Source organism: Epargyreus clarus, unplaced genomic scaffold (assembly GCF_041222505.1).
Source record: "Epargyreus clarus isolate Ecla_fem2 unplaced genomic scaffold, WU_Ecla_fem_2.2 ptg000024l, whole genome shotgun sequence".
NCBI classification, from domain to species: domain Eukaryota; kingdom Metazoa; phylum Arthropoda; class Insecta; order Lepidoptera; family Hesperiidae; genus Epargyreus; species Epargyreus clarus.
Window position 1 is genome coordinate 5,636,243 of NW_027332231.1, and position 12,697 is coordinate 5,648,939.

A 12,697-nucleotide genomic window follows, 5' to 3' on the forward strand; every position below is an offset into this window, starting at 1 on the left:
ATCAATTCTGAAGATTTTCAGAGTATATGAGGGGTCCGGATAAGCGGTTACGCGGAGTGGAGGCCGGGACGCACACGACACGATGCATATACTACAATCGCTTCAATTGTTTTCTTTGTGTTCGAATGTCGATGGACGAGAGCAGGCTTTCAGCTTGAAATTCTGTCACTAACGTCCATATACGTCCATATTGCTAAAATGCTTGCGCTCTCGATAGAGAGTAGAAAAACTGTCCGATACTGAAAAATGTAACGGTTATGCAATGCTGTATAACGTAATATTTTGCATAGATGCTATCTGCAGATAACTATATTACATATTACAATGCTCTATAAAACAAAATCATAAGATTTATTTGTAGATTTTCAATTTAGATAAAAGATCCTTTTATAATTTTCTTTTTATATCATTCCCTATCATCATTACCAATTTACCATAAACAACACAACACAACACAAAGATCTGAATTTCAAGAAACATTAAAACAGAGTAATAAAGCAAATTAGCACACAACAAACAGCTCAAAAATCGTAATATTTTTATATTTATTTCGTTTTTTATATAAAAAAAATAATTTCATAAAATAACCATTGTATTATAATTATTTAAATATTTGTATTGGCACTGGCTTATACAAGCAAATGTTAAAGGGTCTGATTTTATAGCGGTCCACTTGTAATAATGAATGCTTAAATTTTAGTAAAACTGTTGGTAAATTTTATTAATAAAACGGTGTACAGAACAACTTTTAATGTTTTGAAAATATTTATTGATTTCAGACATACACAACATTTTATAAAAAAAATCAAACAGAATAACATAAGTCAACATGCAGGCAATTCAATAAAATAAATGAAAATTGAGTACTTGATACTTATGATATGGAATTTTTTTTATAATTTTCACCAACAACAATGTTGTTGTATTGAATGTGGGAAATGTTCTAATAACTACTATTATTGAATAAATTTTCAATGTTGTATCAAATACTCAATTTAAAATAATTTATCTACTTTACTCAGAATGCTTAAATTATAAAAATTGCTTCTAATGATTCTAACTACAAAAGACAGAAAATTTGCTTTATTTCAGATTAATTTTATTCAGCATTTTTTTTAAATGCAATATTTTATTATGTTATCTAAAAGTATTTCAAATAAAGTTTTCTAAAGTTAAAAAGCTGAATAGTGATCATTTCATTTTTAACACTTAATTTGTAAATCAAGTTGAAATATATTCATGGTTTTGATGCCATTTAAATGTAACAAATGTTTATAATTTCATTTTCATATTTTAATTTCCAATAAACAAAATCATAACAGTAACAAAAGCATACTCCTGAAATAGTTTTGGATACACAAATCACTGTCTCATAAAACTACCTAGAAGACGGTGTATAAATTTTATATTAACAAACAAGTATTATGGTCATTTATGCTTTGTAAAATATTTTTCATAAAAAAATAATGTTAAAAATCTTGCTTTTGGTTGTGGTTGGGTATATCTTTTAGCGTATGGTCCCCAATTCACCCCAGATTTCATATACAAGCTGTTCTAGCAGTAACATGACAATGTGTTTGGGAACCACGCAAAGAATAACTTAACCTAGAAGTATGAAATATAAACTCCAAGTTGGAGTTGGAGTCTCCAACAGTCCACTGTTGGAGTTTATATTGGGTAATTATCTATTAATTAGGGCCACTTCATTAGATAATTTAACCCAGCTTAACCACTATTGCTATGCTACATCACTTAGTTGCCGCACAAGTTGGTGTACGAAAGAATCACTTGTTTATTTAATTGTAAATTAAAAGCGAACAAAACCTTCAAAGCGAGATATAATGCCACTAAAATAACAAACGAAATTAAAACTGGTTTTTTTATATGAACACAGACTTACACATGCATCTATGATAATACACACATTCTTAAATTGCTCATTTTTGCTCACCTAACGAATTTATCGAGTAAATAACAGTATCAGTTCGTTTGTATATGGTAAATAACACAGTCTTCACAGTAAATATCACAATTGAGACAGAATACAACGTTTAATGTCCACGTAAAACACAATTTTAGAGTTTCAACATTTAAATAAAGTATTTTTCTATTTAACAAAAGTCAACAATTTATTGTAAGCTAGAATTAAAGCAAAAATTGCACCCCTATTTTGTATAATGTTATTGTTATGCAGCCCGCCATGTTTATTTCATAGACAACAAACATAAGAAACGCCAAATTTGACATTGAATTTGACATTTTAATCGGATACTCGTAGCAAATATCGAAGGATGTGTAACATCAATGCTACACATTCATGTTGGACTGGACTAAATGTTTAAAATTATTTTTTAAAATAAGAATTATATTATTTTAGAAAAAATAATTTACTTAATGTTTAGTTACTTCGACAATTTTAATGATTTGTAAGTTATGTAGTACATTGGAAACAACAAAGACTCATAATATTATTTATTTCGCTTTAAAATATTAAAATAGTACAAATTATGTCTACCATAATAAATAATAAGTATCATAAATAATTCAACTTTAATTTATAGTGGTACAATGTAGGAAAACACATCATTGTTATTTGAATAACACTGGTAATGCATAAGTTAGCATTGAAAATCGCGGCTGATTCAAATAAAGTTCGTGTGACTTTGTCATTTTACAAATCAATTATGACAAAATGACAACATGAACGGCAGAACCGAAAAAAATACGTGAAAAATTAATATAATGTGGCTAAACACTATATAATAGTATGACATATAATAAACTATAAAAGTAACAAATTAAATATTTCTGTGATATGCCAGGCCCGGATGCTAGAGCCGATAACAATGTGCTTGGGGAGAGGTCCACGGAGCCCACGGCCACTGTTCACAGCGGTGTAGATGCAAAGACAGAGAAGAAATTAACTGTACTCGAAACTCATGGATATATCCTAGGCAGGACCATTGGTTCAGGTTCATATGCGACCGTTAAGGTATTTATATACCTCACAAATATTTTAAAAAGAAACAGCAATAAAAATTCATAAACAAATATTTTATGAACAGGTCCTCAGGTTATTAATACAATTTATTGAAGTAATTGAGATTGTCGTACTGTATGCCGATTAATAACATTGTGTTCAAACTAACGAATGAATATTATCGCATGTTCCATTTAACATTAGAAGCGACTGTGATATATATCGTGTCTATGGTCATGTTTATTTGAGTATAGTTAGCTATATATATAGCTAGTTTCTTAATTTTTTGGGAAAAACCCTCTATTTAAAAGTAGGAAGGATTGAAACTTTTACATTACTAAGGACAGGTCTATGTTAGTATGTTATGGAGGCTGGTTATCTAGAGCGCTCTACATTGATTCTCTTCTCCATATTTCTTATTAGGTTGCATCAAGCGATAGACACAACTGTCAAGTTGCAATTAAAATTATAAGCAAGTTTCAAGCTCCGGGCGACTACCTCAAGAAATTTCTACCCCGAGAAATAGAAGTTGTGAAAGGGCTAAAACATGAAAATTTGATTCGGTTCTTACAAGCCATTGAAACTACTCATAGGTTTAAAACTTCTTTATGTACTTTAAGTAGCTTTACAAATCTAAGTACGCATTTATATAAAATAATCTCTTTACGAAAGTTATGTAGTTTCTTTCGCTACTTCTCCATAACGGAAAAGTTTTCAAAGTGGTGATAGATTTGTTTACGTTTAAAAAGAAATCTGTATAGGATCTGTATAGGATGTACTTTTAAAATACTCGTAGTTTGAAATTGAACTTTACAGATTCACTATTCGTAATATAACGTTCCAATTTTCTGTTTACACGCAGGAATAAATTAATCAAGTAGTTTGCGATAGTTTAAGTACGTACCTACCATAAATATGTACCTATATAGTGTAACTTCATTATATAAAAAATATAGTTATCGGTTACTAATATCGTGTAAAAAATCTTTAAGGGTCTACATAGTAATGGAATATGCTGAAAACGGCAGCCTGCTAGATATTATACGCAAGGACCAACACATAGACGAAATTCGGGGCCGCCGTTGGTTTCGACAACTCGTCGAAGCCGTAGACTACTGCCACGAACGGGGTGTTGTACATCGGTTAGTAAAATGAGAAATACTGTAACAATAAGTAATTGTATTTAAGTGTCATTCACCTGATAAAAATCACCTAGGTTGTGATAATTCGTACATGCCTAATTGTACGTTCCAACGATATTTCAAGTACATTTTCCGTTAAATTTTCAAATTTTTCAGTGACATAAAGTGCGAAAATCTGTTAATGGATCATGGCCTGAACATAAAACTATCAGATTTTGGGTTTGCCAGAGGTCACATGAAACCAAAGAACGGGGTTTATGCACTCAGTGAAACTTTCTGTGGTAGCTACGCATATGCGTCGCCGGAGATTTTAAAGGGAGTTCCTTACAAGCCACAAGATTCTGATGTTTGGAGCATGGGGGTAGTGCTTTACGCCATTGTGTACGGACGGCTGCCGTTCGATGATACAAATTATACGCAGTTATTGAAGGTAATCCTTAAAAACGTTTAACAATCGATTTTTTAATTGTATCCTTCCTGCTATTGTTGCTATTGAGGAAATAAAAAATAGGTATGGCTGCAAGACTATAAATGCGCGTTTTGACAAATGTGGCCGAGACTATAATTACATTATATGCCTTTTTCATTAGTTTCAAACGACTACAGGTATGCCTTACAATAGTAATTCCTAAAGCCTGTAGGAGGTAGGAGGCCAAAATTCTTATCACTGGGCTAATTATAATTAGGTATACAGGAACACAACTAGTCATCTATTTCAATTTCTGAACAACGTGATCCAGATATGTTACATATCTAAGGAATATAAGTATATACTAAGATTAGATTTACAAAATAGATTATTCAACATTGCAGCAAGTCCAAAACAAAGTATCTTTTCCCCGCGAGCCCAAAGTGTCTGCAGAGTGTCGGAAGCTGATTACAAAAATCCTAGCACCCCTCAAGCTTCGTGTTAAGATTCCTCAGATCCTTGCCGACGGCTGGCTCAACCCCAACCAAACATCCAAAGATGAAGATGTGGACAATATTCAGGTAAAAAACATTAATCCCTCATCATTTTTCCTCAATGACGCCCCAAAAACGTGTAACTTGAATTTTTTTTTCGAGTTTCAAGAAGTTAAAAGGTGGTGCGAGCTATAAAGACAAATTTTACATAATATTTTCACAAATTATTTCTTGTTACAGGAAAATACACAAGTAAGTAAAGATGAAATAAAAAGCGTAAATATTGGAACCGTAACATTCGACAGAAAATTAGAAGAAGTGAAGTAGACGAAATATATTATGTAATCACAATAACATATATTTAAAAAATAAACTGATATAATTTGCAAAACTTTATTGATGATATTTTATTTCCAAACTGATAGGCATCTCTGAATAGGCAATATAAAAATATTATTTGAATTCAAAATACTAAGTTTACATTAAACGAACACGACGACTGCAAGATGGATGTCCCCTTTAAATAGGTGTTCTTGTTTCACATAGATTAGTATCTATGTTGTTTCAATTAAGATTGTTATCTAACTGACAACATTTCTATTTGCCTCTTGCTCGTAATGTATAAGAGAGTAACAAGACGTACCTCCGGCTGTACGTGTTAACAGGGAGTATTTATTTTAATCCTTTGGATTCTATCTTTCGAACTAAGTTGTCGACCTCACAATTAGTAGTCGTTGCTATTCATATAGGTATGTACATACAGTCATATATCTTAAAGAAATGATAGGTAGTCTTTACTTTCCTATAGTATTATAATATCTACAAAATTCGTTATTTGGCTTTATTTAATTCGCTGCAGAAGAGATCGTCGTCTTGCATTTTTTCGGCCAAGATTAGTTCATTGGCCTTGGCTTTCCGTATGCACAAGTAAGAGAGTCCGATAAAAATTAAATATATTCCTGATGCGATCCAACAATTTACCGCAATCTGAAACGAGACATTCATAAGGCTAAGTTTATGATTGTACCTACCTATTGTAGGATATGTATGCGCTTAAGATTTATTTTATTTTTTATTTATATCGATTTGGGAAATCGAATGGGCCCCAGAAGTTAAGCGTCACTGATATTTATGAATGTAAAAATAGATAATAAACCCGATAACTTAACACGCCCTCATAAATACAGAATAGCGAAGACATCCAGCTAAGATCAATAGGGTTCTTCTGTCCAACTTCTGAGCACACCTGATGTTCCGAACTAAACATAATGAACAGAGGCATAAATAGTACACATCTCTGAACAAATCAGGAGCTTTCAATCAATAAAACGATGGTAAGAAAATCACAAACCAAAGCATAATTATCCCTAGTTTGTTTTATAAAATCGTCGTAATCATCATAACCGTGGTGATCGGGCTCAGCTTCTTCAATAAAAGCAATCACCTCCATTTTGAAAAATATACCCATTACAAACTGTAACACAAAAAATGTATGATTATATTTATAAGGCATTACTAAGAAATTGCTGTTACATATTGTCTCGCCCGTGTTCATTGCAGGTCTCCGTAATTTAAGACGGTTGGGGCATACTTCGCAAAAGTATAGCGTTCAGGTGGCCCTGAGGCGGCGTTTTTTAGGACGGCAATTTCACAAATCATATTATATTGATGTATAGCAAATTTAAAACTTGAATAATATGAGTGATAAGATAATGAATATGAGATTTTATTGTTCCTTAATAAACAAAATAAAAACTTTTCATTGACATTATAAAGGACGACAAAATTGGACTACGCCCCGGGCGGCAATATTCACACTATGGAACTGGTACTACTTGGCAGAATATTCATTAGCGATTAATGTGTACTTTGAAGCAGTGATAACCTAGTTGTTAAGAAACTTGGCCTCTTGATCGAAAGGTCCGAGGTTCAAATCCTAGGCACGCAACCATGATTTTTCAAATTATGTGTTTTAAAAAAAGTTTTCCAAGGCATGTGAAGTCTGCCAATTCGCACTTGGCCAGCGCGGTGGACTATGGCCTAATCCTTCTCATTCTGAGAGGAGACCTGTGCCCAACAGTGGGACATTAATGGGTTGTGAGGATGAATATGTAGTTGCTGATCGATCTCAACAAAATCTAATAGGTACAATCAATCTCTACAATATTAACATACATTTTATTGCATTGTCTGCCAACAACAGAGCACTATCATTGCCAACCAAACTGTGCCCTTCTTTCAGACTAATTAATAACAGTTTTTATTTCTTCACTAACAACGATATTTATATAAGTAGGTATCCTACGAATTTCAACGATTATTTCCGTTATTCAGAATCTATTTAAATGAATTATTTCGCTAGAGCGCCTTTCTATTGATACTTTTAGCATTTCCGATTCGTTCGATATTTTAGTATCATTCAATAAATAAAAGTAAACAACATTAATTAAATGCAGTCAAAAATCAAACAAAAAATATTTTCCCTAGTAACTTGCCCCACACTACGATTTTTAGGATACGGTATCAGTCAATTCTGTATGTATACTTACTAGTTGTATTACTGCCCATATACTTAACATCATGCAGCAGAGTCCACAACCAAAAAGAGCACTCATTTTAAAGCTCTTCTGTATTTGTTATATAAAACTTAGGCTGTGATTGTGAGATAATAAATAATGGATTTCAAATCTCTCAAAATTGACATTGTCCTATTTGTTTTTCTACTCTTTACAGATTAGCTTATCTATGGCATGCAAAAGAAAATATCTACAACAATAAAAGTAAAAATGTTCATGTTAAGGCACTCCAAAAGTGAGATTTATTTCTATAAGCACTTATTATTAGAGCTACTGTAATGAACAATAACTAATAACGTGTGTAGTCTTTTCTGTTACATTCAACATTGCAAAAGTATGAAGATTTTTTGAAATTACATATGTAAGTTTGTTTCTTATACATTTAAAAGGATATATATAAAAGGATTTGCATTGTAAACCTAGGAAAAACAAAAATGTATGACGCTGAAATGATATAAAATTTCGAAATCTTTCCTGTTATTATCATCATTAGTCTCTCCTCAGGAACGTGTGAATAAGATTAACAAAAACAATAATGTAACATTAATACCTTTAATTCAAGAAAAACTATAGAATCATTTTACAATGTACCTACAATTATTAAATAAAATTATTTTATGTACAATTCAATGTGATCACTCACAAATGTTAATTAATACTTTGCACGAAAACAGTAATGATATTATTACAACATTATATTTGATTTCATATAGCCTTTTTTACTTATATAAGGAAAAAGGCAACACAACTTTATCATTTGTTTTAAGGTAAAATTTTTAACAATAGGGTTGAACAGAAATGTATAATTGCAATTGTTAAGAAACAATTATTTTATAATGGAATAGAAATAAATACATTTGTTTACACTCTTACTATCAGCAAATATTTAATAGATGTTAATTTCTTAGCCCATACAATAAATAATCTTGCCAACAACATTTAGGTCATATTTGAGTTTTTTGTCCAATTTTCACTATAAAATTCGGACACAAGCACTATTAGAGTAGCATAAAATGGAATGGAACTATTTATAACAACATGTACCCTTAAGTCAGTACATCTCCAAGTTTACATGCTGACAGAGGAACGGTTGTTCATCCAGAATTGATGTCCGGAGATCACTAATGTGATGACATAGAGTAAAGCAGCAATCCAGCAGTTGTATGCATTCTGAAATTAGATCATTGTCAAATATTAATATACAAAATATATATTTTTAACATCTTCATTCGAATAAAATATTATGATTTTTTTTATTCCCACATGATTTTTCTACTATAAAATTATTTGTGAAAATTATGTATTGAATTTATTTAAACATTTTATTACTAGAAATTATTACTACTACCTATGCTATTGACTTATTAATATATCATATATTATTGACAAAATATATATAAATTACTATTTGCTGTTTTATTTAAATGGCTGGTTTGTAGGAATGCCAAAAAGATGATTATTGCATCTTTATCAAACATTTTAATATCTGACACATTTATATTATTTTGTAAGTAAAAATTTCCAATCTAATCATTAAAACTAGCTTTTCAGTAACTTAATCATCAACTGTCAAAAAAATGGAACAATATAAAAACATCTTTATGTAAGAAAAAAAATAACTTAAAGTTCAACATGACCAAGTTGTTCCACATAACCAGTTTTTACTTCTTTAAAGTACCTTGGTATGAACTATTCAAGGTCTCCACAAAAAACTGCCAATTATGATCATTACTTTATGTAAAGTGATGACTTAACCATTTTATGTTTGCATTGAGAAGTTTGGTGGTGAAAGGCAATTTGAGTTAATTAAAGCCAAAGTATGTTAAAAAATACCACACTATTACCAATTATGTACGCGACTTTTAAATGTATGTTGAGTTATTGAAGATGTATTGAAATTAAAAAATTGGATTAATTACTGTGTCTGTTAAAATTTTTATTTTCTTTATTTATACCAATATAATTATGTAGCAGAAAATGTATCTTGAACTTACTAGATAGCCATAAAGACGTGATTATCATAATTGTGCCTTCGCATATTCTTTGCTATAATTCTTTTAGAGATATATTTTTTTAAAATAAAGGTGACACATATAGGTAAAAAAAGGGCTATGCCCCTATTTACTATTACATTACATGTTTGAAGACTGCAGATACTAGAGTACTTCAATAGGTATAGGTAATAGGTAAATATAATAGGTAACTTACTCTGGTGTATCCAGCCTCGACATCCGCGATGAAGTTGTCAATGGGGGACTTGTCGTTGTGGTGTCCACCCTCCTCTAACGGGAGATCTTCGAGAAGAGCTACAGCCCTGATATAGTAGAAGACGCCCATCAAAGTCTAAAACGAAATCAGATAATGTACTTGTTGTCACGATCGACTTACTCATCAGTAACCAGTCTTACTTACCAATTGTATGATCCCCCAGATGCTGAGAACAAACCCGCATAGGGACAGCTTAGGGCCACACAGCTTACAGGCCATTTTAATAGTTTATTTTAATAAAATTAAGACCAATATAAATTTAACTATCGACCACTAGCTGTCAGCAGGTGTCAAAAATCACACAAGAAATGAAAACTCACATGATCTCCTGTCTATGGTAAATGTAGAGTATCGTGTGATTTAGTGTGAAAAAGTGTGAAGATAGTAGTAGTTTCTAATATAATTAAATAAAAACCGAAGACACTTCTAACAGTTTTATTAATTGTAAATTTTTATTATTAGAAATCTTACTTTTAAAGTTGATAATAAATTATTAGTTTTGATAAGATAAAGCGTGGAATGGAACATATTGTATGTGTTGCTAGACTACATTTTAAGAATAAACGACAATCGTAGGAAAATATATGTGATTTTCTTCACACGGAAAATTGTGTCACTTATTACATAAATTGTTTAATTACTTTTACATACATTTATGACTTCTTTATTTTATAACTATCTTACAAACGATAAAATGTCGGCACGTACATCAATATTATTATTGTAAATCATAGTTGAAATAAGAGAACTAGTAAATTAGTTTATTAGAAGTTCTTAAGCAATCAATTACAAAATAATCACCCAAATAATGTAGTATTTATTAATGTTTAACATGTAATACTAATTAATTAGTTAAATATCTACCAGAAGATTAATGTGTTTTAGTCTCACAGTAAATATTTAATATATTGTTTAGTGGTGGTAAAATCTTAAATAAAATACTTTTAAATAAAATGAAAATCAATATGTAACTGTTTCGTAATTAATTAATAGGATAAACGTAACACTAATTGGCTACTAGACACTTTTTGGGAAAGTGTTTTAATGAATTAGTATACGTATTATATATGCCTTTCATTGATCACTTTTTCGAAAAAAGGGCTATTTATTAATAAAAAACAAAGTTTCTTTACGGTGAACGGAACGTCGCGTTAAATCAGGCGGTCAAGTGTCATTTTGTGGTGAAACGTCATTATACTGTAAACAAACAACGCTCGGAAGAAAATAGGGAGTTATTTAGCTTTTATAACTAAAATTGAAATAAATGACAAGTTATAAGACGTGTGCAGTGACGATGTGTACAAGTACGATCGCTAAATATCGTAACAAATTTGCTTATACACGTTCCTAAACCGAAATCTCATAAACGATAAAAGAACTTGCAGACAGAGGATTCAAACATATAATAGAAGTATTAATGAGAAAAAAGAATAAGGAGTGATTCCTCTACTCTAAATCATCATCATTCATATATTTCATATATTATAAAGATGTCTACAGTAAGAATAGAGTTAGATTAGTATTAGTTAAGAATAGAATAAATAAATTAAAAGAAGTCTACGAGAATTCTCTATTTTAAGGCCTCATTCTGTAATTAATAAGAAACAAACTATTTCGATGACTGAATTATTATTACTTGTGCACGGATTAACTTACAGGACTGTATAATAAAAATACATGATTTGCTAATTTTAATCTTTTATTAACCGACTGCTTTGTTTGTTAGGTTTATATGGGTCTATTATTGAGTACACACCGTAGAACTTTTGTATATATTTATCATTATATGTTACATTTACAATATTTACTACAGATAACCTCAAAGCATTTTGAAGCTGTTATTTTCTTGTATATTGAAGCTCTTGCTAAGCTGAATTTTTGTGCTGCTTGTGTACTTTCTTCATTTTTAAAATTTTTTTCTGTAACAACTAGATGTATAATTTTTATCATTGTCATTTTGAGAAATCTGTAGTGCAATAACAGCAACTGTATGGTAATTTTCCTTCCTTCATCTTGTTGGGTAGGTTACTCAAGTAAAGAACTACTATTTCCCATTTCCTTTACTTTATGTACTTCAGAGTGCTGACCACCTTTGAAACTTTTGGTTCCTCACTTTCTATGACTCCACATTAAAAATGCTACTGCATGTTGGCTGCATCCTTGGGAGGCAGGACAGTCATCACATTTAATAATACTTTGTTTTTCATATACAGTCATGGACACTGAGCATGACTTTTGATGTACCTTGTATTCAGGACAACTTTTACTTTTCATGAAATACAAACTTGCCTGCCTCTTAAACTGCACATACCCTATAGCGTCGTCACTATACGACTGTCGCGAAGATCTGAAAATATAAATATAACCAATAAATAACCTTAAAGCAGTTCACATAAGAATATAAGTATAGTTTAAAAAGCTTGATAATCACTTAAAGACAACCTTTCTTCTATCGGAAATCGGTTAAGAAATGTTTTAACTGTCCGAAATGATTAAATGTAAATATAAAGAATATTTTACTTACGTTTTTTATTTGTGATTTCCATAGATTATTTCACGGAAGTTTTTGTATTCATTTTTATTTATTGCATTGTATATCTTCTTTAAGCAGATTCACGCTATCAGCTTTAATATACTGTGGATTCATTTCGGTTCACAACATAAATTCAACCAACTCTAACAGCAAACGATATCATTTTCATTTGTCTTGTTTATTATGCATGTGGTGACGTCACATGACATTTAAGGCAGCACTGTCGCCGTTTTGAGATTTAAAATCCACAGATAAAAAAACGAAAATTTCTTTTAAAACATTAAAATACTTAGAA

The 12,697-nt window shown here is 30.8% G+C and overlaps 3 protein-coding genes and 1 long non-coding RNA gene across 5 annotated transcripts in view; 1 reads left to right on the plus strand and 3 right to left on the minus strand.

Annotated features, from left to right (window-relative positions):
• Sema1a (semaphorin 1a) overlaps nucleotides 1–2,207 on the minus strand; it is a 490,410-nt gene extending 488,203 nt beyond the window's left edge. For both annotated transcript variants that reach the window (XM_073086961.1, XM_073086960.1), the window contains exon 1: nucleotides 1,952–2,207. The gene's annotated coding sequence lies outside the window, so the exon portion shown is untranslated. The remainder of the gene's footprint in view (nucleotides 1–1,951) is intronic.
• A 454-nt stretch (nucleotides 2,208–2,661) lies between these two features.
• On the plus strand, nucleotides 2,662–5,421 carry LOC140752315 (testis-specific serine/threonine-protein kinase 3). Its single transcript, XM_073086564.1, has 6 exons — nucleotides 2,662–2,992; nucleotides 3,404–3,573; nucleotides 3,973–4,122; nucleotides 4,279–4,552; nucleotides 4,936–5,112; nucleotides 5,266–5,421. The coding sequence occupies exons 1-6, from the start codon at nucleotides 2,816–2,818 to the stop codon at nucleotides 5,350–5,352; spliced, it is 1,035 nt and encodes a 344-aa protein (XP_072942665.1). The 5' UTR covers nucleotides 2,662–2,815; the 3' UTR covers nucleotides 5,353–5,421.
• Nucleotides 5,422–8,139: 2,718 nt separating this feature from the next.
• LOC140752316 (ribonuclease kappa) lies at nucleotides 8,140–10,179 on the minus strand. The gene is made up of 3 exons (XM_073086565.1): nucleotides 10,014–10,179; nucleotides 9,810–9,944; nucleotides 8,140–8,771 (listed from the first exon to the last, which is right to left on the minus strand). The coding sequence occupies exons 1-3, from the start codon at nucleotides 10,086–10,088 to the stop codon at nucleotides 8,670–8,672; spliced, it is 312 nt and encodes a 103-aa protein (XP_072942666.1). The 5' UTR covers nucleotides 10,089–10,179; the 3' UTR covers nucleotides 8,140–8,669.
• A 1,371-nt stretch (nucleotides 10,180–11,550) lies between these two features.
• On the minus strand, nucleotides 11,551–12,683 carry LOC140752228 (uncharacterized). Its single transcript, XR_012103419.1, has 2 exons — nucleotides 12,394–12,683; nucleotides 11,551–12,216 (listed from the first exon to the last, which is right to left on the minus strand). It is a non-coding gene; the product is annotated as an uncharacterized LOC140752228 (long non-coding RNA).
• Between the last annotated feature and the right edge of the window lie 14 nt (nucleotides 12,684–12,697).

What these genes read in the sequence shown, in the direction of transcription:
- LOC140752315 (XM_073086564.1), top strand. Translation starts at nt 2,816, where the DNA reads ATGCCAGGCCCGGATGCTAGAGCCGATAACAATGTGCTTGGGGAGAGG. An exon ending in GCCATTGAAACTACTCATAG is followed by an intron (nt 3,574 to 3,972) that starts GTTTAAAACTTC and finishes AAAATCTTTAAG; the next exon opens with GGTCTACATAGTAATGGAAT. An exon ending in GAACGGGGTGTTGTACATCG is followed by an intron (nt 4,123 to 4,278) that starts GTTAGTAAAATG and finishes CAAATTTTTCAG; the next exon opens with TGACATAAAGTGCGAAAATC.
- LOC140752316 (XM_073086565.1), bottom strand. Translation starts at nt 10,088, where the DNA reads ATGGCCTGTAAGCTGTGTGGCCCTAAGCTGTCCCTATGCGGGTTTGTT. An exon ending in TCTGGGGGATCATACAATTG is followed by an intron (nt 9,945 to 10,013) that starts GTAAGTAAGACT and finishes ATTTCGTTTTAG; the next exon opens with ACTTTGATGGGCGTCTTCTA. An exon ending in TCGAGGCTGGATACACCAGA is followed by an intron (nt 8,772 to 9,809) that starts GTAAGTTACCTA and finishes ATCTAATTTCAG; the next exon opens with AATGCATACAACTGCTGGAT.